This window comes from Stegostoma tigrinum, chromosome 20 (assembly GCF_030684315.1).
Source record: "Stegostoma tigrinum isolate sSteTig4 chromosome 20, sSteTig4.hap1, whole genome shotgun sequence".
Lineage (NCBI taxonomy): Eukaryota > Metazoa > Chordata > Chondrichthyes > Orectolobiformes > Stegostomatidae > Stegostoma > Stegostoma tigrinum.
In genome coordinates this window covers 48,284,205-48,309,504 of record NC_081373.1, presented here as the reverse complement: position 1 = coordinate 48,309,504, position 25,300 = coordinate 48,284,205, and the positions used below count along the sequence as shown (strand labels likewise).

General features: G+C 40.2%; 1 protein-coding gene across 1 annotated transcript in view; it reads left to right on the top strand.

The window, feature by feature from the left end:
- Positions 1-25,300, top strand: part of pcdh15b (protocadherin-related 15b) — a 799,002-nt gene that overhangs the window by 385,444 nt on the left and 388,258 nt on the right. The window contains exons 11-14 of the mRNA XM_059653150.1: positions 10,265-10,373; positions 10,565-10,677; positions 23,440-23,646; positions 24,132-24,152. Of these exons, the coding sequence (XP_059509133.1) occupies positions 10,265-10,373; positions 10,565-10,677; positions 23,440-23,646; positions 24,132-24,152 (450 nt within the window). The remainder of the gene's footprint in view (positions 1-10,264; positions 10,374-10,564; positions 10,678-23,439; positions 23,647-24,131; positions 24,153-25,300) is intronic.

Here is a 25,300-nt window from a genome sequence, read left to right as displayed (position 1 = left end):
AGTGACCATCCTGTGCTTGTTTCTAAGTCCTAACCATATCAATTCATTTGATGACCCCTTAAGAATATCGTGTTTAAGCATTGTTGTTATGTCATCCGTTATCAAAAGGGCAACTTCCTCTCCTCACTTACTTGTACTTCTGTCACGCCTGTAGCTCCTGTATCCTGGAACAATGAACTCCCAGTCTTTCCCTCTCTCAGCCATGCTCCTGTTATGGCTATTATATCCCTGTCCTCAGAACCAATCTATGCTCTGAGCTCATCTACCTTACTAGCCACGCCTCGTGTTTTGAAATGCATGCACTTTAAACCGGAAGTCTTTTCCCTCCCTTTACTGTGCCCCTGGCTATCCTGAATAATAAACTTGCTCTCGATGGCTAATGTATTTTCCCCCTGACTTCTTGATGGCCCCACCCCTGCCGCTAAGCTAGTTTAAATCCTCCCAGGTAACATTAGCTAATCTCCCCTTGAGGATATTGGAACCCTCCAGTTCAAGCGTAACCCATCTCTCTTGTACAGGTCACCACTGCCCCAGAAGAGCCCACTCTCTTAATGGCTACTCCCTTGCTCACTTTTACCTTGCCGGTCATCCGCCTCATACAGTCCTTTATCTTTTGGTCAGAGGAGGAGGGAGGGTGGGAAACACCAACATGGTGTTCCAGGTTTAACCACAGCTTGACACCAGGTTCTGTGTGACCTGCTCCACAGTTGTGATGAGTGTGGTGATATCTCCTAGAATTCGGCTGTGACGGCTCTCAGCTGGCCTTTGATGTATATGACATTTTCTGTCATATTTTGACTATCTTCATGCCATGTTCCGTCGTCAGATGTGGATTTTCTTTTTGTTAATGTCAGAAAATATTACCGTATATCAGATCTAGAACTTATCACAATTCTACTAATAAAATTACTTTAAAATTCGTCATACTGGAAGGCTGCACAAAATAATTATATTATCGTGATGAATGAGATGTATTTCGAAGTTGACTCGAGTTACAGGTGTTTTATTTGCTGAGTGCATATGGTATTTTGGAGATTTTATTCAATTAGCATGTGCCCCTGACCCTGTTGGAGTTGAGTGATGATGTAGACCATCAGACTCTCACCATTTGTATCTCGCAGATTAAGCCTAATGTCATCATTACCTATTATGCCACCGTTGCATTCAGATCTTTTTAAACAGTGATGTACATATAGGGCAGAATCTAATCATATTTTGCCTGAGTCAATTGTTTTGGCTTTCCTGTAGGGTTTCTGTCTGCTGTACCCAGTGAGATTTCCCACCCAAGCGCACATCAATAGCTGCCCAACTTACCCCGATAATGGTGCTCTCATCCGATGCTAACACAATTCTACCATTTGCTATGTTTTCCATTCGGACAAACATCATTTCCAGGATATCCAGAGCAGACCATCGTCTCTGGTACTGGTGACATCTTTTAAAGGCTGTTGTGCACCCAGACAAACACAATCAGTCCAGAGCTGCCTTGCATAGTGACTGACCTTTGTCCCAGGCACGACAGATTAAATGAAATCAACACTTGTGGACAAGAACCTAGAGGGCCTGTTAGATGTGGTGAGGCAGAGGATTGTCATTTTCTTCCTCAGGTTTGGCAGAAGAGGCCACAACATCATCCGTGTCAGTCTGGTCTAAAGCTGCCACCTGGGCCAGTGTGGCTATAGCTGTCTGGAGGAATTGCTAGCTGCCTGGGAAGAAGGTCAATGACCTTTACCATTCCTCCCTGATAAGTGCTACCATCTTCTCTCTGCGACCTCACACTCACTCCATCTCTGCCACTGCACAAACCTCTCACCAAGACTCATGCTCCATCATTGTCACTACAACAGGCAGCATCCTTCCTCACTCTGCCACCCACCTCACCAACTGACATCACAAACCCTCCATGCCTTCCACATTGCCAACTCACTCAGTCTTTTGTTATATTCCGCGCCCCCCCCCCCCAATTACAGCACAGTGGCTCAGTAGTTAGCACTGCTGCCTCACAGTGTCAGGGGCCTGGGTTTGATTCCAGCCTTGGATAACTGCCTATATGGAGTTTTCACATTCTCCCCATGTCTGTGTGGGTTTTCTCTGGGTGCTCCGCTTTCCTCCCACAGTCCAAAGATGTGTAGGCTGGGTGGATTGGCCATGCTAAATTGCCCGTAATGTTCAGGGATATGTAGGTTAGGTAGCTTTATAGAGGGATGGGTCTGGGTGGGTTGCTCTGAGGGTCGGTGTAGACTTGTTGGACAGAAGGGCCTGTTTCCACACTGTAGGGATTCTATATATAATCTATATAATTACATTAACAGGTGTGCCACCCCCTTTCATCTCTCTCAGTCCTTCCCTGTCTCTCATTCCAAGGCATAAAGAGCCAAGACAAGAGGTGCACTGCCTGATATTCAGCCCCTCACCCTTCATGCCTTCCCTGGAGGCTGCCACCTCCCGTCTTTTGCTTTCTTAGTGCTCACTAATGTCAGCAGTACACCAGTGACTGCCAGCCTCTGTGTGCCTCACATTTCTTTCCTAGCTCACATGGTCTCATGCTCAGTTACAGCCTGCCAGACTCTTTGGCCTGCATTGTTTGTTTGTAAACAGAGATGGAGAAGCAGGCAGCATGTCATGGTGAGAAGAACAGTTGAAGTCGCAGCGGGAGCATGTGCCAGCAGCTTACATGGCAAATATACTACATGTGTTTCAAGCAAATGGTCTCTGTGAAACTCGAAGGGAATAATCCACAGTGGGTCAGGAGACCTATAGTGGGTCAAGACGTACCACAGTCATTCAAAGGGATTGGCCATGGTTGGACAGGCACTTGGTCCTTCCTACCCAGGGATCGGAGTCCCTGCAGTTGGGGATCGGGTCCTGGTCAGTCCTGTAAGCCCAGTACAGACAGTGTAGAGATTCCTTACAGGTCAGCCATTGTGCTGTTGAGTCATAACCAGAAAGTGCTGGAAAAGCTCAACAGCTCCGGCAGCACCTGTGGAGAGAAACCAGTATTAATGTTCCGAGACCCTTCCTCAGGACAGGCTGTTTAGACATCACCCTAGGTTGGGCCATTTATTTTTCTGCAGTTGCAGTAATAAGTGTTGGTGAGAGGCCACTTCACCCATGACCCAGCACTAACCAGGCTCCAATTTCTGTCCAGGCTAGGGTTGTGGTCTCCAGTAGCAGTCAATTGGAAAATGGTCTACCTCCCATTCCCCATCCACCAACAACTCAAATTCCTTGTCAATGAAATGAGGAGGGAACTTTCCTTTCCTCATGACCATGTAATGAACACAGAGGCTGATGCTGTACAGTGTGAGGGCCAGATCCTCACTTGAAGCAGCTGAAGTGACACAAAGTTGAGTTTCAAATATGACGCTAAAGCAGTGTGAACTTGAGATGTGATGAGCCCTACTGCCCTCACTGATTCCTTGAGAAAGTTATACAAACATTAGTTAGGTGAAGAGCAGAAAATTGTATGAGACAACAAACCAGGGTAGACCAGCATAATAAAATGCGAGGCTGGATGAACACAGCAGGCCGAGCAGCATCTCAGGAGCACAAAAGCTGACGTTTCGGGCCTAGACCCTTCATCAGAGAGGGGGATGGGGGGAGGGAACTGGAATAAATAGGGAGAGAGGGGGAGGCGGACCGAAGATGGAGAGTAAAGAAGATAGGTGGAGAGAGTGTAGGTGGGGAGGTAGGGAGGGGATAGGTCAGTCCAGGGAAGACGGACAGGTCAAGGAGGTGGGATGAGGTTAGTAGGTAGCGGGGGGTGCGGCTTGGGGTGGGAGGAAGGGATGGGTGAGAGGAAGAACCGGTTAGGGTGGCAGAGACAGGTTGGACTGGTTTTGGGATGTGGTGGGTGGGGGGGAAGAGCTGGGCTGGTTGTGTGGTGCAGTGGGGGGAGGGGATGAACTGGGCTGGTTTAGGGATGCAGTAGGGGAAGGGGAGATTTTGAAACTGGTGAAGTCCACATTGATACCATATGGCTGCAGGGTTCCCAGGCGGAATATGAGTTGCTGTTCATGCAACCTTCGGGTGGCATCATTGTGGCAGTGCAGGAGGCCCGTGATGGACATGTCACCCACCACATCCCAAAACCAGTCCAACCTGTCTCTGCCTCCCTAACCGGTTCTTCCTCTCACCCATCCCTTCCTCCCACCCCAAGCCGCACCCCCCGCTACCTACTAACCTCATCCCACCTCCTTGACCTGTCCATCTTCCCTGGACTGACCTATCCCCTCCCTACCTCCCCACCTACACCCTCTCCACCTATCTTCTTTACTCTCCATCTTCGGTCCGCCTCCCCCTCTCTCCCTATTTATTCCAGTTCCCTCCCCCCATCCCCCTCTCTGATGAAGGGTCTAGGCCCGAAACGTCAGCTTTTGTGCTCCTGAGATGCTGCTTGGCCTGCTGTGTTCATCCAGCCTCGCATTTTATTATCTTGGAATCTCCAGCATCTGCAGTTCCCATTATCTCGGGTAGACCAGCAGATGTGAATCTCATTTGACAAAACAAATTCAGTGTTTCACCTTCATATTGCGGCTGACATCAGTAGAATGGGTGGAGATAATATAATTCAAATATCAACCCCTTTGGAATGATTAGATGAGAAGAGTGTAGATTTCCAAGCTACAATCATTTTAAAGTTCCCTCAATTGTGAATCAGTTCCGTTATATTGGAAAATTGCATTCACTACTGTGCTATTTAAAAAAGTTAATGTGGAAAGCCAAGAAATTTGAGACTAGTTATCCATAAGTTTTCTCAAGTTATACTAAATATTTACACACAGAGGAAACATCATTTTTTTAAAAATGGCATCATGGCAATAATATTATGAAGAAAAGTGGAATAGTGCATTCAGTTCGGGTTTCCCTGCTATAGGAAAGACATTGTGAAACTTGAAATGGTGGAGAAAAGATTTACAAAGATGATACTAGGGTTTGAGGGTTGAGCATTAGGGGATGATGAACAGACAGACTGGGGCTATTTTCCTTGGAACCTCGCAGGCTGAGAGATGACCTTATAGAGGTTTATAAAATCATGAGGGATATGGATAGGGTGAATAGACAAGGTCTTTTTCCCAGGATAGGGGAGTTCAGAACTAGAGGACATAGGTTTAAAGTGAGAGGGGAAAGATATAAATGGGACCTGAGGGGCAACTTCTTCATGAAGAACATGGTGCGTGTATGGAATGAACTACCGAGGAAGTGGTGGAATTTGGTACAATTACAGCACTTAAAAGGCATCTGGATGGTTTCACGAATAGAAAGGGATTAGAGGGATAGGGGCCAAATGTTGGCAAATGGGACAAGATTGATTTCGGATATCTGGTCGGCATGGGCAAGTTGGACCGAAGGGTTTGTTTCCATGTTGTACTGTTCTATGACTCTAAGAGCAGGAAATATATCCCTGATATCCTGACCAAGATTTATTCCTCAGTCATCATCACAATAACCAATTATCCAGACATCATTAACATTACTGTTTGTGATGTTGGCTGTCTGCAAATTGGTTGCTGTGTTCTGAGGTGAGCATATTGCTCACACTTCAGAAATATTTAGCTGACTGCAAAGCACTTTGGCCCATTCTGTGGTCTGAAACATGACTATACAAATGGAAGATCTTAGAACATAAAACATAAAACATAGAACATTACAGCACAGTACAGGCCCTTCGGCCCTTGATGTTGTGCCGACCTGTCATACCGATCTCAACCTACGCTATTCCATGTCCGCCCATATGCTTATCCAATGACGACTTAAATGTACCTAAAGTTGGCGAATCTACTACTGTTGCAGGCAAAGCATTCCATTCTCTTACTACTCTCTGAGTAAAGAAACTACCTCTGACATCTGTCCTATATCTTTCACCCCTCAATTTAAAGCTATGCCCCCTCATGCTCGCCATCACCATCCTTGGAAAAAGGCTCTCCCTATCCACCCTATCTAACCCTCTGATTATTTTACATGTTTCAATTAAGTCACCTCTCAACCTTCTTCTCTCTAACTAAAACAGCCTCAAGTCCCTCAGCCTTTCCTCGTAAGACCTTCCCTCCATACCAGGCAACATCCTAGTAAATCTCCTCTGCACCCTTTCCAAAGTTTCCACATCCTTCTTATAATGCAGTGACCAGAACTGTACACAATACTCCAAATGCAGCCGCACCAGAGTTTTGTACAGCTTCACCATAACCTCTTCGTTCTGGAACTCGATCCTTCTATTAATAAAAGCTAAAACTCTGTATGCCTTCTTAACAGCCCTGTCAACCTGGATGGCAACTTTCAAGGATCTGTGTACATGGACACCGAGATCTGTCTGCTCATCTACACTACCAAGAATCTTACCATTAGCCCTGTACTTTGCCTTCTGGTTACTCCTACCAAAGTGCATCACCTCACACTTGTCTGCATTAAACTCCATTTGCCACCTTTCAGCCCAGCTCTGCGGCTTATCTATGTCTGTCTGCAACCTACAGCATCCTTTGTCACTATCCGCAACTCTACCGACCTTAGTGTCGTCTGCAAATTTACTAACCCATCCTTCTACGCCCTCATCCAGGTCATTTATAAAAATGACAAACAGCAGTGGCCCCAACACCGACCCTTGCGGTACACTACTAGCAACTGGTCTCCAGGATGAACATTTCCCATTAACTACCACCCTCTGTCTTCTTTCAGCAAGCCAATTTCCGATCCAAACTGCTATATCTCTCACAATTCCATTCCTCCGCATTTTGTACAATAACCTATTGTGGGGAACCTTATCGAACGCCTTGCTGAAATCCATATACACCACATCAACCGGTTTACTCTCATCTACCTATTTGGTCACCTTCTCAAAGAACTCAATAAGGTTTGTGAGGCACAACCTTCTCTTCACAAAACCGTGCTGACTATCCCTAATCAAGTTATTCTTTTCTAGATGATTATAAATCCTATCCCTTAAAACCTTTTCCAACACTTTACCAACAACTGAGGTAAGGCTCACTGGTCTGTAATTACCAGGGTTGTCTCTACTCCCCTTCTTGAACAAGGGAACCACATTTGCTATCCTCCAGTCATCTGGCACTATTCCTGTAGACAATGACGAGTTAAAGATCAATGCCAAAGCCTCGGCAATCTCCTCCCTGGCTTCCCAGAGGATCCAAGGATAAATCCCATCCGGCCCAGGGACTTATCTATCTTCACCCTCTGAAGGATTTCTAATACCTTCTTCTAATATCTTCTTCTTTAATTTTCAGACATGGAGAAAAGAATTCTGCTATGCCGATGCCTCGTTTGAATCAAAGTTAAACTTGCTAAGCTTGAATTTCTGCAGTTATTTCTAACTTTATTCAGCTCTTTAGCTTTTTATTTCCGACATGAACAATTTTGTGGTCTTAAATAAAGTGGTTGCATTGGTTATAATGTTGCAACCTTCCTTAAACTCTCAAAAGATCATGTGGAGAGGAAAAGAGCAGATTGGGGGAGAACGATGGCCTCGTGGTATTATCACTGGATTGTTAATCTAGAGACTCCACAGAGATTAGAGATGGGCAATAAATGCTGGTCTTGACAGTGATGCCTACATCCGATGAATGAATAAAATGTCAGACTTCTTCAGAAAAGAGGGAGTCATGACACAGGAAGCTATAGGCTTCTCAGCTTAGTCTGCCATTGGGAAAATGCTCAAATCCATTAAAAATAAAGGCATGGAACTTAGAAAATCATAACATGGTTAAGCAGAGTCAACATGGTGTATGGAAGGGGAGTTGAATGTTCCAAATTTATTGGAATATTGCCAGAGAGAAATGTGTGTTCAGTAGGACTTCACTTACCACTCAATCAGTAGCCTGTTTTCTATGGTATAAGTTATTGTGTAGTTTGAAATTTAGCATTCTTACATTTGTCCTGATGAGTGTCAGACAAAACCAGTCTCTTCAGCAATTTTAATCTTCTTTATGACCTTGCAAACATTTGAGTTCTTTAAGGGTGTAATAATTAGTGTGGATAGAAGCAAACCAGTTGTTGTCATGTGTTTGGATTTTCAAAAGTCCTTCGACAAGCTTTCTCTGAAATTGTTAGCATTCAAGAAAAGAGCTCACAGTGTTGGGGTTAGTATAAAAGCCTGGGTAGAGGAATGTCTAATTAAATAACGGTTGGAATAAATGGAGTACCTTCACATTTATAAATTTGTGGTGTGCTACAGTGATCATTAGGAACACAACAGTCTGCAACCTTCACCATTTATTAGGGTGAGGTTACTAAATGGGTTGTAACCTATTTTTCTGACATTCCAAAGGTCCAAAAGCAAGTGAGGAGAGTACAAGGTTTGCAAAGTGATATGGATAGGTTATGTGAGTAGGTGAGAAACTTGACAGAGATGGACTATAATGTGGGAAAAAGTTCGGTGGGAACAATGGAAAAGTAGGCTGTTAGTTAAACAGAGGCAGACTGCACATGGATCTGGGTGTTCCTGTACATGAATCACAAAACTTATCTTGGTATGGCAAAATTAAAGGCAAATGTTGACCTTTATTGCGAGGCGTGAAGTATTAAAGGGATCTTTACATACAACTGTCCAGGACATCGGTGAGACCAGACCTAGAACTTTGGTCTGTTTACTCTTGCAGTTAAAGTGGGAGCAATGAGCTGATAATCAAGTAATGAGTACAAAAGTGTTTTTTGAATTCACTTTTCAAAATGGGTAATTATTCCCCTTTGGCACTGCTATTCAGGATAAAAGAGACTTTCACCAGCTATAGTGCTTAGTGACAGGCGACAGAGGATGGAGGTAGAAGGCTGTTTCTGTGACTGGAGCCTGGTGTGCAGTGATGTACCACAGGGATTGATGCCGTGTCCCTCATTGTTTGTGGCATTCATAAATCATGTAGTTTGGTGGGGTTGCATTGCGGGGTTGTTGTTGAAGAGTGTGGATCATAAGTAAGTTTGTGCAGGGCACTAAATTTGCCCAGTTGGTTAACACTGAGAGAAAAGCTGTTAAGTTGCAGAAGGATATACACGGATTGGCCAAATGGGTAGGTCAGTGACAGATGACATTTAATCCGATAAATTTGAGGTGATGCACTATGGAAGAAGGAACAAGACAATCACTGACTGGCAAGACACGAGGAAGCTTATAGGGATTTTTGGCAACCTGTCCACCCATTTGTGAAGGTGGCAGGACAGGTTGGTGGGGGAGTAAGGAAGCCAATGGGGTGTTTGTCTTATCAGTCATGGCATACATTGTAAGAGGTAGGAGAGCATTCTGGAGTGGTACAGAACTTTAGTTAGGCTGCAGCTAAAATACTATATGCAATTTAGTCACCACACTATAAGCTGATGTGATTTCACCGGACTGTGTGCAGAGGAGATTTACCAGGATGTTGCCTGGGATGGAACATTTCAGCTGTCAAGAAAGGGTGGATAAATTTGAGTTATTTTCTTTAGAGCAGCAATTGGGAGTGCTGATAGAAGTGCGTAAGGTTATGAGGGGCAGAGACAGGTTGAATAGAAAGCGGCTATTCCCTTTAGTGGAAGAGTGGGTAACATGTGGGCATAATTTTAAAGTGAATAGTAGAAGGTTTAGAGGGGGTTGAGGGAAAACCAGAGGTGGTGGGGCCTGAAATGGCCTGGGAGGGTTTGTAAAGGTGGGTAATCTCACAACCTTTGAAAAGTACTTGGATGAGCACTTGGAATTTCATAGCATTCAATGAAATAGGCCTAATACAGGAAAGTGGGACAAGCATGGGTGGCAGTTTATTTTGTTGGTAAAAACTTAATGGGCCATTAGGCCTGTTCTGTGCTGTATAATTCTACGATAAAGCAAAATGGTGTTTGCCTAGTGCAAGAGCCAAGGAAAGAAGCATTTACAGCAATCTCAAAACACACACATACACATTAGTAAACGTAATTAGTTGCCTCATTTTCATGGGGTTCTTTAGGGGTTCGGACCAAGTTTGGTACAATTTTTAACATTAGAAAATGACCTTAAAAGAGATCCAGGAGAGACTCCAACACCGTTTTATATTTTTGACTTGATAGTCAATGAAGAAACATATTTGCTTGACATTTATTGAGTTACAAATTATTCTTTCACCACCATCCTATGATTTATCAAGAGTGCTTTGATGAAAGATTTGATAGCGTTGATGATACATCTAAAGAAAAAAATATAAATGAAGATGAATAAACAATTATTAACTGTAACAGTAAGGTAAAAGCATTGTTAAATTTTAAGATATTTGTTGGGAAAATGAAGGTTAATTTGTATTTTGCTGTCTTCTTTCAGGCAAGGATAAACCCGGTGAATGTTACACCTCGAATTCTAGCTGTTGACCAAGATATAAACATTAAACCAACTGATGATCAACCAGGAATTGTCTACAGTATTCTTGTTGGTTGGTAACTTTGTATTGTGATGATTTATTATCTGTAATTATAATTTCAAACATTGAAACATTGGCTTATAATATTAGAAGCTGTTTAATCATTGCAGTATATTTACCCAATAAATTTTTTGATCGTATCAAACGCTATGCCAATCATATTCAAGAAATTAATCTTTGACAACTGTACTGTTTTGTTTAAGGTACACCAGAGGACTATGCTAAGTACTTTTCCCTGAATAATATCACTGCTGAACTCTATCTCCTAAGGCCAATAAACAGGGATTTTCATCAGAAATTTGATTTGGTTATTAAGGTAAATTCAAATTAATTGTTGTTTTATGTGGTGTGGCATTTATGTACAACAATATTGGCATATAGTGGAATGGTATCCATTCCACTATAAAAATATCTCTCTTAACAGAGATTATAGATACAAAGAAGTGAGTGCTGTACACTACAGAAGCAGGTTGTGCCTTAAGAATTTAGTGTTAACCATTTCCATTATGTATGTATTCTGCATATTTAGATCATTCTTCTTTCACTGGTGGTTTCAGATCTCAATAAAATTAATGTTGCTCTTTCAGTATCCTTAGGGTATGTTCTTAAGATGAAAAAAGAAGTAAATATCTTCGAATGAAAGCAGCAACAATCATTCAAGACCCAAATAAGTGAAGGATTTTGAAGAGCCGGTTAAGTTAAAAGTCAGCCAATTGTGTGTTGTTTCTCAAAGCATAGAAATAAGTGCAATGCCAGTAATGTATCTGAAATTCTTTGATCAAGAATGTTCAACTTCAAAAGCTTCAACTCTAACGTTTGGCAGATCAACACTCCAGTAATTAGATTGCAGTGAATCCTTGATATGTTTTGCAGAATGGTAATAATCAGGTATCATCCATACTAAGTGAATAATGCTAAAATTGATAAGAATGAAGTTGAAAGAGACCATGCAGCCTTATTACATTTGACACTCAGCATGTCCACCCTTGGCCAACAAAATCAATGGAATGTTGATGTAAATAGCGAAAGAGTAGGATATAAGCCAGTCAGTTTTACATGATTAAACAGAACAGCTTAGACCGCATCTTGAATACTGTGTTCATTTCAGATAATTGAGAAACAAGACTAACATCCGGTTTCCTCCCACAGTCTAAAGATGAGCAGGTTAGGTGGATTGGCCATGCTAAATTGCCCATTGTGTCCAGGGATATGTACGCTAGGTGGATTAGCTATGGAAATGCAGGGTTACAGGAAAGGAAAGGGCCTGCTTCCACACTATGGGATGCTATGATCCAGTGCTTGAGACAGTGCAGAGAAGGGTTACAATAGAGGTCTCTCATTTCTGAGATGTGAAGAAAGAATTACGAATCTGTAGTCACTTCCTTAAAGCCTCAGTGAAAAAAAGTGGAGTATCGCCATTGATTCATGGGAATCTCTAGCTCCTTAACTGTTTTGAGAGTCTCTAACAGATCAGATAGATGACAAGCACAAACAACACAAAGGGCATGTGAAAACCCGAGCTACCTACAGACCTGCATCAGCAAACTTCCCACCTGTTATAGGTTTTGCAGGTTCAGTATCAGAGTACCAAGTCATCTTTGCACCCCTAACACCAGAGTGGGAAAAAGTCATCCTCAATCCTGAGGGACTGCCTAAGACAAGAGAGAGAAGACTAAAGTCTTTCTTTAGTCTCTCTACTCTTTGAGTCAAAGCATAAGTTTAATTTATGTTGTCCATTTCTTGGTGTAGCCAATTGAAAGTTTTCGATTAGACTGGGGAAAAAATAATCAATGAAATCTCTTTAATATTACAAAATAATTGATTCATTATGAAACAAAACTCACTCCATCAAAATGTAGAATTAGTGAGCACACACAGTTTTTGATATAAAAATATAATAGATTGCCCCTCTAAAATAACTACAAACACACAAAAATAAAACAAACAGTGGATGCTCGAAATCTGAAACCAAAACAGACGTTGCTGGAGAAACTCAGTAGCTCTGGTGGCATATGTTGAGAAAAGGCAGAGTTAGCGTTTTGAGTCGAGTGACCCTTTTTAAAGATTCTTCAGTACTGAAGAAGAGACAGTAGATTCGATGATTCAATAACTTGAATCATTAACTTTGCCTTCTCTCAACAGATGCTGCCAGACCTGCTGAGTTTCCCCTGCAATTTCTGTTTTTTGTTCAAAACACACATATGCAAATATGCACCCATTCATAATAGGAAAGTGGGGGGCGGGAATGGACTTCTATCTCCAGAGATTTACTTAGAGAAAAGAAAAATACACTTTGGCTGTCAGGTTTTAGTTCTTGATCAGCAGATATCTCTGGGACCTTTGCAAACGTAGCTTACTCAGGAAACACAAAATCAAGGATTCGTCAGGGCATTCTTTGAGATGGCAAACAAGTTTCTCATCAATTTCACACCAAAGATCTTTTCAGAAATAGGAGAGCTAAACTGGCAAACTCTTTCTTCCAGGAAGATTTCCTGCAACTGCAAAACCAAAAACAACCGCCAGGTGATAAATCACTGTTCACTTAAAATAATCATAAAACCCAACTGTAGGAACAGTCAGATTTTCTCCTTGACACAGAAAAAGAAGTTGCCAGAAAAGCTCAGTAAATTTGGCAGCATCCGTGGAGAGAAATTAGAGTTAACATTTCAAGTCAAGTGAACTAGTTTCCCTGGCATGACTTCAAGCAACCAAGTCTAATTAATCAGTTATACACATCTTCCATGAAATGTCATGTTGAAAGAACATTCATTGCCTTTTCGTTGAGCTTTTTTTTAAAAATATAGAACAGTCCAGTTGTCTCCCTAATTGTTCAAACTCAAATTCACAGAAATGATTAAATTTGATTAAAGGAAGACTTTTTTAAATATCTCCTTCTTTGTTGAGAAATGATTCTCAATATTAATAATTGCTTACAAAAACAAATGTATCCAACAATCAGTCAACAGCTTCCATCTCTAATCTTTTCAGCTCGCAGTGTTGTTTAATCTACAATAGGATTTCAGATGGATCTTTTAGTTTTACTTAGTATCATATATTGAAGAATGCTATTTTTTCTGTTTTTTATTCTTGATAACTTAGTCTGTTTAGAACTGAAGGCCAATCTCTTACTGCTTGTTGTTCTTGCATGAGTTTATAGGTTCTTAATGACTGAGGCTTATGCAATCTTCACTTTGGAGCCTGTCAAAACCCACTTGATAGTACAAGACTACTGTGCTCCAACATAACTCAACCCTTTGACTGTAGATCAAGGCTCTAAATGACTTAATCTATTATTACTCTCAAGTCTCTTTCAAACACTTCCATTTTTGGTTCATCTCACTTTCATGAACAGATTTGTCTTTGATTTTTCCATCCGTTAAATTATCCTCAATAAATTTCATGCATCATTGCTCTTCTTACAATTTTTGCCCAAGTCTTTCTGCAGTTCATTGCCTGCCTCATTAGATTCTGTAATTAGTCGAAGATTATCTCTGATTTTGACACTGTCCAACCAAAGCAGCCTGCTTGATTGGCACCCTATCCCTGACCTTAAATATTCACTCCCGTCATCAATATTATTTATGGCAACAGTGTGGAACATCTACAAGAAGTACTGCAACAAGTTGGCAGCACTTTTTCAAAAGGACCTTGTAAATTAGCACCACAATCTATAAATTACCCTCACATTCACACTGTAACCTGACTTGAAGCTACATTCTAATTCCTTTGCCCTTATTTGGTCAAAAGCTGGAGTTTCCCACCTAACCAAACTGTATACATGTACTTCATGTACTGGAGCAGTTGATGAGGACTGCTCACCACCTTCTTAAGATAAATTAAGAATATGTAATAAATTCTATGAATACATCCCATGAGCAATTAAAAACATTGTTCTACTGAATACGTTCATTTTTAAAACACAGATGTTCATTCCACATCCAAGAACATCCATTTGGGAATGCAATTCATATTGTAGAGGTGATAATGAAGGAGAGAAGGGCATGATTAAGAATAGTCTTAAGAATGGTTAATTCAGAGTTAGATTAAAGTTTTAGAAATAAAGGTTCACATTCCATCATAACAGCTAGAGGAATTTAAATTCAATTAATGAACTAATCACGAATAAAATTAAGAATGATCATGAAGCCATTGTTTGTCATATAAATCCATCTAGTTCACTCTTTTCCTTCAAGGAGAAGACTTGTCCTCAACTGTTCTGCGCTACACATGGCTCCAGACGAAGAGAAATATGGTTAGGAGTTAACTGCCATTTGAAATTGTCTAACGTGCCATTCAATTGTATGCTGCTCACCAATGTCTCCTCAAGGAAAGTTGAGAATGAGAAATAAATGCTGACCCTGTTAGCCATGCTCATACCCTAAAGAATGATTGAAAACAATCATCTAGAATGGAGATAACAAGGTGTAGAGCTGAATGAACACAGCAAGCCAGGCAGCAGGAAAGCTGATGTTTCAGGTCTGGTCCCTTCTTCAGTTTTCCTGCTCCTCTGATGCTGTCTGGTCTGCTGCGTTCATCCAGCTCTACACCTTATTATCTCAGACTCCAGCATCGGCAGTTCCTCCTGTCTCATCTAGAATGGACAATGGGAAAGTGAAGGAAAGATAGGTTTGGATCAAGTTAAAGATCGTAGAGATGGCTAAAGGAGATCTGTAGGAGGTGATGGTGGGTGGAATGGAAAGTGTGGGCAATGGAGCCATCATCTTGTGAAGGGAAGAAAAAAAGTAAGAACGAAAATCCCCAAATTGAACAGAGCTTGTAAAGAGTACACAAAAGAACCGTGGTATGCAGGAAAACAGGACATTTAAAAAACTGTTGAAGAATATTGAGTTGTAGAGCCGGCATGATGGAAGCCAAAAACTGTAAGAGTGACAGTGAGGCCCAGGTTGTCCACTGTCCAGACAGTCATTATACCAGCATCAATAGGAGTTGCGGAGTAGGATCTTGCAGGATCCAAATTGTAGAACACTCCGAGGGGTTGCTTGGGAAACTGAGTTTTCCATTGGGGAATTCCTGTATAACTGGAGCCTTCCAAAACTATCCACTTAAATTGGAAACTTACAGGCCCTTCTAATGAAATTATGTAAAACAGTTACTGAAGAAAATTTGGACTATTAAATTCATGGTCTAACTTCAACCTATCTAAAGCCATCACTTACCTTGCCAACTTGCACCTTGGTGCCTCATGCACTTGACAATCTACTTACCTGGCACCCTATACCCTGACCCATTTGGCATGCTACCATCCCAACACCCTAACATCATTCTTAGCTTATGCACTTACCCTTCAACAGTAGCATCAGAGTTGCTGTCACAATCATTAAACTTCAGAATATAGCAGCTTACTGCTGTGAAGTAGGACATGATTTGCCTACCTCTGTTAGATCTTTGCTATAAAAGAACTGTCAGAATGGAGTTACAGCTCTACGTCTCTGAGGGAGACCTGAGCAATCTCTTCTGTCAGAAATGTGGAGCTCCCTTTCCCAAAAAAATAGTAGGGCAAGAGTAGTAATCTATTTGAGATTACAGCTCATGAGAAAGTCCAGCCGATTGTATTTTCAAGGGCAATAATAGGAAAAACTATAATTTAACTTGGTATACCTTTGATATTTCATTAGGATCAAATAAAGAAGATCTGATGTTTTTACATGCTATATAATCAAATAAATGCTGATGTAAAGTTGAAAATAATGTCACATTTTTAGCATTGGTTAAAATAACTGGATTGGTATTCTTATGTACAATGGTAATGAAAACACAAATAGAAAAAGAATAATTTTGAGGCTGTCTTGTGATGCTTCCATACATAGTCATTTATTAACAAATGGCACAGCTACCTGAACCTATGTAGTTAATTAACTTTAAAACAGATGCTAATATAATGCAAGACCGATCAACAAATCTGCCTCTCATTGTTTCAGCTTGTAGTTAGATTAGTTAGTAATCTTGGCCATCAATAATCATTTTCTCATTTCCTGCTCAGCCATCTCGAACTATTGTAGGTTTTTTTACATTTTCCTCTTTTTACATGCATTGTTTAATGATGTTATTTGGGACTAATTATTTTCTAAATATATACCAGCATGCTATTTGATTTGTGTGGTTCAGTAGATATTTTGCCACATGGGTTAACATTAAATTAAATTCTTAGATGTTTAAGTGTTTTCTGTCATGTTCTTGTAACATTCCATTACACTAATACAATGTTGTGACGGTCCTTGTATCTAAGAGAAATCTGTCTTCATGTTGTATATTTCACTCTAAAGTGCATTTTGGAATGAAATACATTTGAATCCACTGTATTTGGAGATTGGTCTCAATTCACTGTTTAGAGATTTAAAAGACTTCAAGAAGTGAGATGCTCAGGAAGAGAGCTAGTGACGAGAAGGTGTCTCCAGATTGGCACTTTAGAATTTGTGGCTGCCCTAATGGTTAAAAACAGATTCACCCTGGCACAGTTTGGGACCAGGTTAACGTCATCTTGGCCTTCAAACTATAGAGAATGCCACTCCACTGCACTTCCTTCATATGAAATTGTAGAGCTAATTGTGTAGCGCTTAAGTTTCAAACATCTGAGCTCTATAGTTGGAATTTTTATGCTCATTTTGGGAACTGAGAGTTGAGCCATTTTTAAACACAGAGGTCCCAGCGTTTCTGTTCAGCCACTTACACAGTTTATTGGTCTCTGCACGTTGGGTACAGGCTGGCATTGACACCACCTCTTGAGAGCAGCCTCAACCATCTCCTGCAGGCAGCTATGAGGTGGCAATATTGGCAGCCATATGGCAGACCTGGCAGGCTAGAAGGCATGTTCCATTTGATATGATTTGAGCCCAGTTCAATTCATGGTTGCTTAAGACTTCCACCCTCACTCCTTATGCACACTCACATCCCCAGCCACCCATTTCCCTAATAACGCCTCATGGCTTCAATGCCCCTTGTCCAATATCCAATGCCCCGCTCCCTGCTCCCATGCATTCTCCATCCCCATTAACCCAGATTCCACTAAGTACAGAATCAATGAGTCAAATACTGGCAAGTCTTTGAAATGCAAATGAATTTAATAAAGCTGCATCAACTTGGCAATTATATCAACAGAAACAAGCCTAAAAGATATTCAGACGTCTATTTTGCCAGGTGGTCTCAATATCAATGCTTTCCTAAGCCTCAAAATTAACTATTGGACTCAATTCATTGGTGGTTTGTTTCCAAAGATGGAAAGAGGACTGGTAGCTTTATCTGATCAGCTGCTTTATTATCTGAATAAATGACTTGTTGTCGCATATACCTTGGGAGATACTTTGAAAAGCTCCTTTCTTGCAGGAATTCGAAAATTCTTTGAAATGTTTTTTTTCTCAATGCATACGTGTTGATTTCAACTACATTAAGGTTTCTTCTGTGAGGGTTTTACTGGCTTTGTTTAATTGACCACTTCACAAGAAGGTGAATTTTCTTCAAAATTTCTATTGAGTTTTTTTTAAATCTATTACTATTATCTAGCTGTATGGTTCTATACCAGGTATACACTGGAATCATGCTTCAAAGGCACAGCTGGTAACAGGAAATTAAATCAATTTAAAAATAATGTGGAGGTGCCGTTGTTGGACGAGGTTGGACAAAGTCAAAAATCACACAACACCAGGTTATAGTCCAACAGGTTTAATTTTAAACACTAGCTTTCTGAGTGTCGCTCCTTCCTCAGGTATAGTGAGAGAGGAGATATCAAGGCACAGAATTTATAAGTAAAATAATCAAATGATTGTACAACACGTGAATGTACTGAATAAACCTAAAATGGTTGGCTGATTCCCTCCTGTTAAATCTTCAATCAGTTAGCAAGGAGATGCAGGTTTTGATTGATTAAAATGCAAATCCCAGAATTCCTTTCAAGTCACTGCCATGAGATAACTAGAGATTTTATCAATGGATTCAAGAGGTGACATATCAAGTCAGACAATGTATTTTAGGTGTGAGGCCTTGTTTAGAATCTGTCACTATTTTAATCTGGAGTCAGATTGGTTTTATTTCCAAAGCAGGAACTTATAAAAGGTCCCAGTAACTGACTGTGTCTACAAATTGTATGCTTTTTGATCAAAATAGAATGTGTCTGCAATTACAGATCTGCAAATGCAAATTCACCGCATGGATTTATATGTATGTTTCTGTGTGTGCGTGTGTGTATGCGCGTGACTGTGTGTGCATGCGCGAGTGTACAGTGGGGTAGGGATCACCTATTTTGCGACATGAACTCAAGATCCCAGTTGAGGCCATCCTCATGAGTACTGAATTTGGCTATCAGCCTCTGCATTTTATTATTCATTCAAGGGATAAGGGCATCGCTGGCTAGGCAGCATTTATTGCCCATTCCTAATTGCCCAGAGGGCAGTTAAGGGTCAGCCACATTGCTGGGAGTCACATGTAGGCCAGACCAGATATAGATGGCAGTCTCCTTCCCTATAGGACATTAGTGAACCAGATAGGTTTTTCCAACAATCGACAATTGATTCACAGTCATCATTAAATTTTTAATTCCAAATATTTTGTTGATTCAAATTCCACCATCTGCCATTGTGGAATTTGAACCCAGGCCTCCAGAACATTATCTGGGTCTCTGGATTAACAGTCCTGCAGTAATACCACTGGGCCACCACTTCCCCTTAGTTTACTCAGCGACTTTGTGTGTTGTGTATCCCGAAGTCCGCCTTGGAGGATGTTTACCCCAAGATCTGAGGCCGAATATCCTTGACTGCTGAAGTGTTCCCTCACTGAGAAGGAACGCCCCTGTTTGGCAATTGTTGTGTGGTGTTCATTCGTCTGTTGTAGGCATCTGCATGGTTTCACCAATATGGCTGAGAATCATGAGTACCTCCATGCACGTGCTATGTCATGTGCCCACGTGAGATAGTAGTGCCCATGTCAAAGTTCTGAAAAGTCTTGCAGAGATTTCCATGGCATGTGTGGTGCTTTGGCTAATGTTATCCTGAAGACTGGGTAGTTTGCTTCAAACTATAGTCTGTTTAAGATTTGGCAGTTTAAGTTTTGATGAAGTGATGGGATGGGTATGATCTTGGTGAGATACTTATCATCATTGACAATGTGTTGAAGTCTGTGAAGAACTTGGCATAATTTCTCTGCTGTGGGGATGCACTGGACAATGGAGGGTATCAGTCGTATCCCATGTCTGTCTTCTGAAAAGGTCATTACAGTTTTTTGCTGTGGCATGTCAGAACTGGTGATCAATGAGTTGAGCATCGTATCCTGTTCTTATGAGGGCATCCTTCAATACTTTCAGGTGTCCGTCGTGTTGGTCCTCAAATGAGCAGATCCTGTGTATGCATAGGGCTTGTCCATAGGGGATGGCTATTTTAATATGTTTAGGGTGGAAGCTAGAGAAGTGCAGCATCATGAGGTTATCCATAGGCTTGTGTTAGAATGAGGTACTGAGGTGACCGTCCTTGATGGAGATGTGTGTACCCAAGAATGAGACTGATTCTAAAGAGTAGTCCATGGTAAGTCTAATAAAGAGATGAAATTTGTTGGCATCACTATGTAGTTGTTTCAGCGATTCCTCAAAGGAAGAAAATGTTGTCAGTGTATCTGCTGTATAGCGTTGGTTGGAGGTCCTGCACAGCAAAGAACTCTTGTTTGAACTTGTGTATGAAAATGTTAGCATATGGGGGTGCTAGTCTGATCCCCATTGCTGTTTTGTGCGTCTGGATGAAGGACTGGTTGTCAAAAGTCAGGACGTTGTTATTGAGGATAAATTGGATGCGTTGTAGGATTTTGTTCAGAAAGCATTTTGTAGACATAGCCATTTAACAGGACATTTTGTAAATTCCTGCTTTGGAAATACAGCCAGTCTCCAGGTTAAAACACAGACAGATTCTAAACAAAGCCTCACATCTAAAATACATTGTCTGACCTGAGATGTCACCTCTTGTATACAGTGTTAAAATCTTTAGATATCTCAGGGCAGTGACTTGAAAGAAATCTTGGGATTTGCATTTTAATCAGTCAAAACCTGCATCTTCTGTCTAACTGATTAAAAATTTAACAGGAGAGCATCAGCCAGCCATTTTAGGTTTATTCTGTACATTCACATCAGTTGTCCAATCGTTTGATCTTTTACTTATAAATTTTGTACACTTGATACCTTCTCTCTTACTATGCCTGAGGAAGGAGCAAAGCTGCGAAAGTTAGTGTTTTCAAATAAACCCATTGGGCTATAACCTACTGTCATGTAACTTTTGACCCAGTTTAAAAAACAACAACTTCACGTTAAAGCTTGCTGAAAATTTCATCATCATTCCCTATGAATTCCATCATCTAATGTGCATCCCAAAGCTGAGAGGAACCACCCACCCACACAAATATAACAATAATTCTATTTTGGGGCAGACATTTAAATAGCTCACCTGATGTTATTCTAAAGGAATGTCATAATTCACTTTGACGAAATGGCAAGCATCTGGAATCAGAGTGAAATTTAAAAATACAGCCTTGAATATCAAAAAAAAATGCGGCCTCATAAATCTTCTGTTGGAAGCCTTTTCAATGTTGACAAATGAAAATTTGGCTGCCAGTTTCCCATATTTGTAGTTATTGATTGTGAAGGTCACATATTCAGGAATGCCACAATTCAATTCTGTTCCACACCTTTTCATCTCATCTGAAAACCATGCTGCTGTATTCAATTTCCTGCTGAACATAAACTGATCCATCAAAAACCAGCCATTGAATGAAAAGCAGTCACAAAATCACTCAACTTGCTGATTTCCACCTGTTGTCATATTCATTTGTACATTATAAACCTTTCATAAACTTACTCGTCTATCTCCTAAACTTCTCACTGTGAATCCTCTCAGGCTTCATGGTCTTCCCAACTCCACTCCAGTCCTGTTGAAATTGTATACATTTTTAACAGTCTGCCTAAGACCTTTGTGGTTATAAAATTATATGTATGATAAATTGATGATGTGTAAATTTTTAAATTGGGGAGCCACTACTTAAATCATCTCTGCACCTGAAAATGCTGCTCAGTCTGATTGATTCTGTTAAAATAGTTGGATGTCGATTAAAGTTGAATCAAGAGAGTAGTTGTCGTTTATTAAAGAAATGTTGCTGAAGACGACCAGTTTTAAGAAGAGATGGGCTAATTCGGTTTGTGTGAGAAGTAAGGTAGATGTGGGGAAACCGTTATCAGCACACCATTTGTGCATTATGTGGAATACCATTTCAGTCCATGACTGAATATTCTGTCATCAATATTCAATGATTTTCCTAATTTCCATTGATTTAAAATATGAGAATCCACTCTCGACTGTTATGACCAACACAGTCAAAAATATACTAGTGCATTGTTTTAACCCTAGTGTGAATTTTTTGGAGTGAGTGAACGTCTGGAATGGAACAGAATTGCAAATGGAATCCAGTAAAGGTTGAAGATTGCAGTGGTTTGAAAAAAAAACAGCTTTCACCAAAATATCTGCAGTTCTACTATTTTCATGCACTCCATACAAAGGAAGGCTATCTGGGATGTGAGCTTCAGCACAGCCTATCGCTGTAGATTACCATATTTCTTTGGCACAAGACTAAGGGAATAAATGTTGATAGTGCCTTTGACATCTTCAGAGCATCACAAAGTGTTTCACAGTCAGCTAATTTACCCTTTGAAGAACAGTCACAGTTGTTATTCAGGCAAATACAATCGCCAATTTGTGCATAATTATATCTTATAGACAGCAAATTAATAGCCAGATGACATGTTTTTGATATTTTTTATTCACTTTGCCGAGTATGTTGACTATTACTGTGGAATGTTTTATGCTGGGCTATGAAAATGCAATATTTCCTTTCATGCTACGTTGTTTATCTTGTTCTGCCCTCATCTAAAGTGGAGTAAGCCACTGTAATGTAATATTTTAATTACCAAACTGTTCAAAATTGATTGCATATATTCTGTGGAAGTAGGTAAAATTGAATAATTGTCAGAGCTGAGAGTCAAATATGTGACTCCAAGGTGCCAGTGCTGAAGCTTCTGGGAGTTCTGTTTGAGAGTTTTATCATTCTAAATGAGTTTTCTTATAACGAATGCATACAAAATCTTTGTCACGACAGGAAAATCTTCTGTGGAGAGAAAGTACAGAAATAGAAATGTTTAGTGTGAACTGAATGCAAAATACAGAAACCATTACTAAGATGTGCTTTGTGCATTGACAAACAGTTTCTCATATTTCAGAAAGGAACCTTTTGTGTTCAGAACATCACTTTTGCAAGGATGACTGATGTTTTTGAAGCTTGTGAAGATATTTTGCAGTTGCTATGGAAATGTCGTTGTATGATAGTACAGGATTTTTGCACAGTGTAGTTGCTCAAAATGTGGCTCACATGAGAAACAGGACATCAGTAGTGCATGTTAAAGCCATTCTATTTCTGCTATTTAGAGACTTGAACAAATTGACCAGGCTGTAACTCCAATACAGTTAAGAGGGAGTACACTTTGAGGTGGCATATTTTGAATGAGATGTTAAACTGAGGCTTCACATATCCTGGTGAACAGGGAGTCTCAGTTAACAGTCAACAGTGATGGTAGGTGAATAGGACTTAAGAGTACAAACAACAGTATTTTGAACGAGCTCAATTTATAGATCTCTGAGTCACATCAATGTAAGTAGTTAATATATACACATTGATTATATGCAGCAAGGTCAGCTCCAGTATTACTATTAGTTGAATGAATTAATTGTTTCTATAATAAGTGAATTTTAAACAATGTGACAGCTCACAGGTTTTTTTTCCTTAGGGTGAAATGTTGCTCAATTTACTGTTCTAAACAAAATTTCCATTAATCTGCAGGATTTTGTCACTGTTGTTTTTAAAAACCTCTAATGTGAATCACATTTTAAACTCAGCTGCCAGCTAGAATGCAAAACTACTTTTGCTACAGTTTTAAGGCACTTTAGCACTGTGGAAAGCTGGATTCTGTTAAAGCCTAATTTACTGATCAGTCAGTCCCTGGACATCACTAATTGGATGTGATTTTCTACTTTTTTCCAACTAGGCAGAACAAGACAACAGGCACCCACTGCCAGCTTTTGCCAATTTGCACATAGAGGTTCTCGATGAAAATAACCAAGCTCCTTACTTTGAACAAACTACTTACCAGGGCTTTATCATTGAATCTGCTCCAGTCGGAACAACGCTTTCGGACAGTCGAAATTTAACAATACCTTTAAGAATAGTAGCTATGGATAACGATGTGGAGGAGGTGAGTACTGTGGTTGTTTTTAAACACATATCCCATATGTATGACTTGGAAAAAAGTGAGAAATCTATTTTTTTAATGCTAACTTTTACCAAACCTGCGCAAACCCAACAAAATGTTGCATTCTATAAAAACCGAAAGAACTGTGGATGCTGTAAATCAGGAACAAAAACAAAGTTGCTGGAAAAGCTCAGTAGGTCTGGCAGCATCTGTGAAGGACAAAACAGATCAAGCATTAACTCTGTTTTCTCCTTCACAGATACTGCCAGACCTACTGTGCTTTTCCAGCAACTTTGTTTTTGTTGCATTGTATAATGTTGTTGATAAAATATTAAAAGGTGAACTGCCTTTCTAGCTTCCAAAGACTGCAGAACCTATTCCATTTATAACACATCAAGATGAGATGATGTTGAGGATACATACTTAAATTTCATCTTCATGGAATCTGTCTTCCATTTGTGTGAATCTTCTTTTCTATTTATTTTTAGGTACCATCAGGTGCTACTCCTGTATGTATTTATTGTTGTTTTTATCTGTGTGCTGTGTATCAAATATTTTATCTGTTGCATGCTTTTGCTTCTTGTCAAGTCAATGCTTCTTATTACTTCTCTAATAGCTAAGTGATTGGTTTTGCAGTTTTAAAGGTCATGTTGAGTCTAAATTGTGTCCAATACCAAACCTTCTCCTCAGAAGATGCTGCTGTGTTGCATGCATTGCTTCACCTTCCCTGCACGAATCTTTATGGTACATATGTATATATCTGTCCTGGTAAATTGCTGACATTGTAAGACCTTGCTTTTTAATTAAGTAATAATGGATGACCAACTAAGGACAGGCGACGTAATTTGACAAATGAGATGTCTGGTCAGGTTTTTCAGTTCACCTTTTTCCCCGGGTCATGACGGATGGTAATTGTTGCCTTTCAGTATTTGATTGTAATTTCAGGTATTGTTCAATCACATTTTTCAAAATCCTGCTTTCTAATAGGTAGAAAATTTTCTGGTAGCTCAATTGAAGATAATCATGACTGATTCAGAAAATGCATGCTGCATATTTTAACAGATAATGAAGTGTTATTATTGATAGAGACTAACTGGCTGTCCTAATTGCCTGTGAAAATGGCCACAAATTAAACTAAAAGAATGATCTGGATTCTTGTTCGGAGAGTCTGGCTTTCACGAATGTCTTTTTAACAAATCCTGATGCATAGTTGACCTATTTTATATATTTGCCAACTAGAATGCTGAACTTATCCAGAAATCATTTCCTCCCTACAGCAGCATTCTTAAATGTACTCCTACCTAGTTTAGTTCAAATGATGTGAACATTAGCGGGGAGAAAAAAAGGATAGCCCCCAAAGTCAGGCACAAGGGTTGTTAAATGCAGTGACTCTGTGCCTGTTTAGTGCAGTGCAGGATGAATGTGATATCTGTGTTTCCTACTGTTTTACATTTGCCCTGTCCAACCAGTACAAATTATTCTACTAGTTGATTGAAATATGAGCAGGGGTTTTAAGTGGTGGACCAAAAGAAAAGTTAGCTTGTGCTGCTACAAAACTGGCATGTTCCTTTTTAAAGGCATTTTGCTTGAAGCAGGTATTTTAGGAGCGAAATCTCATCAAGTCATAGAAATGTATGGTATGGAAACAGAACCTTTG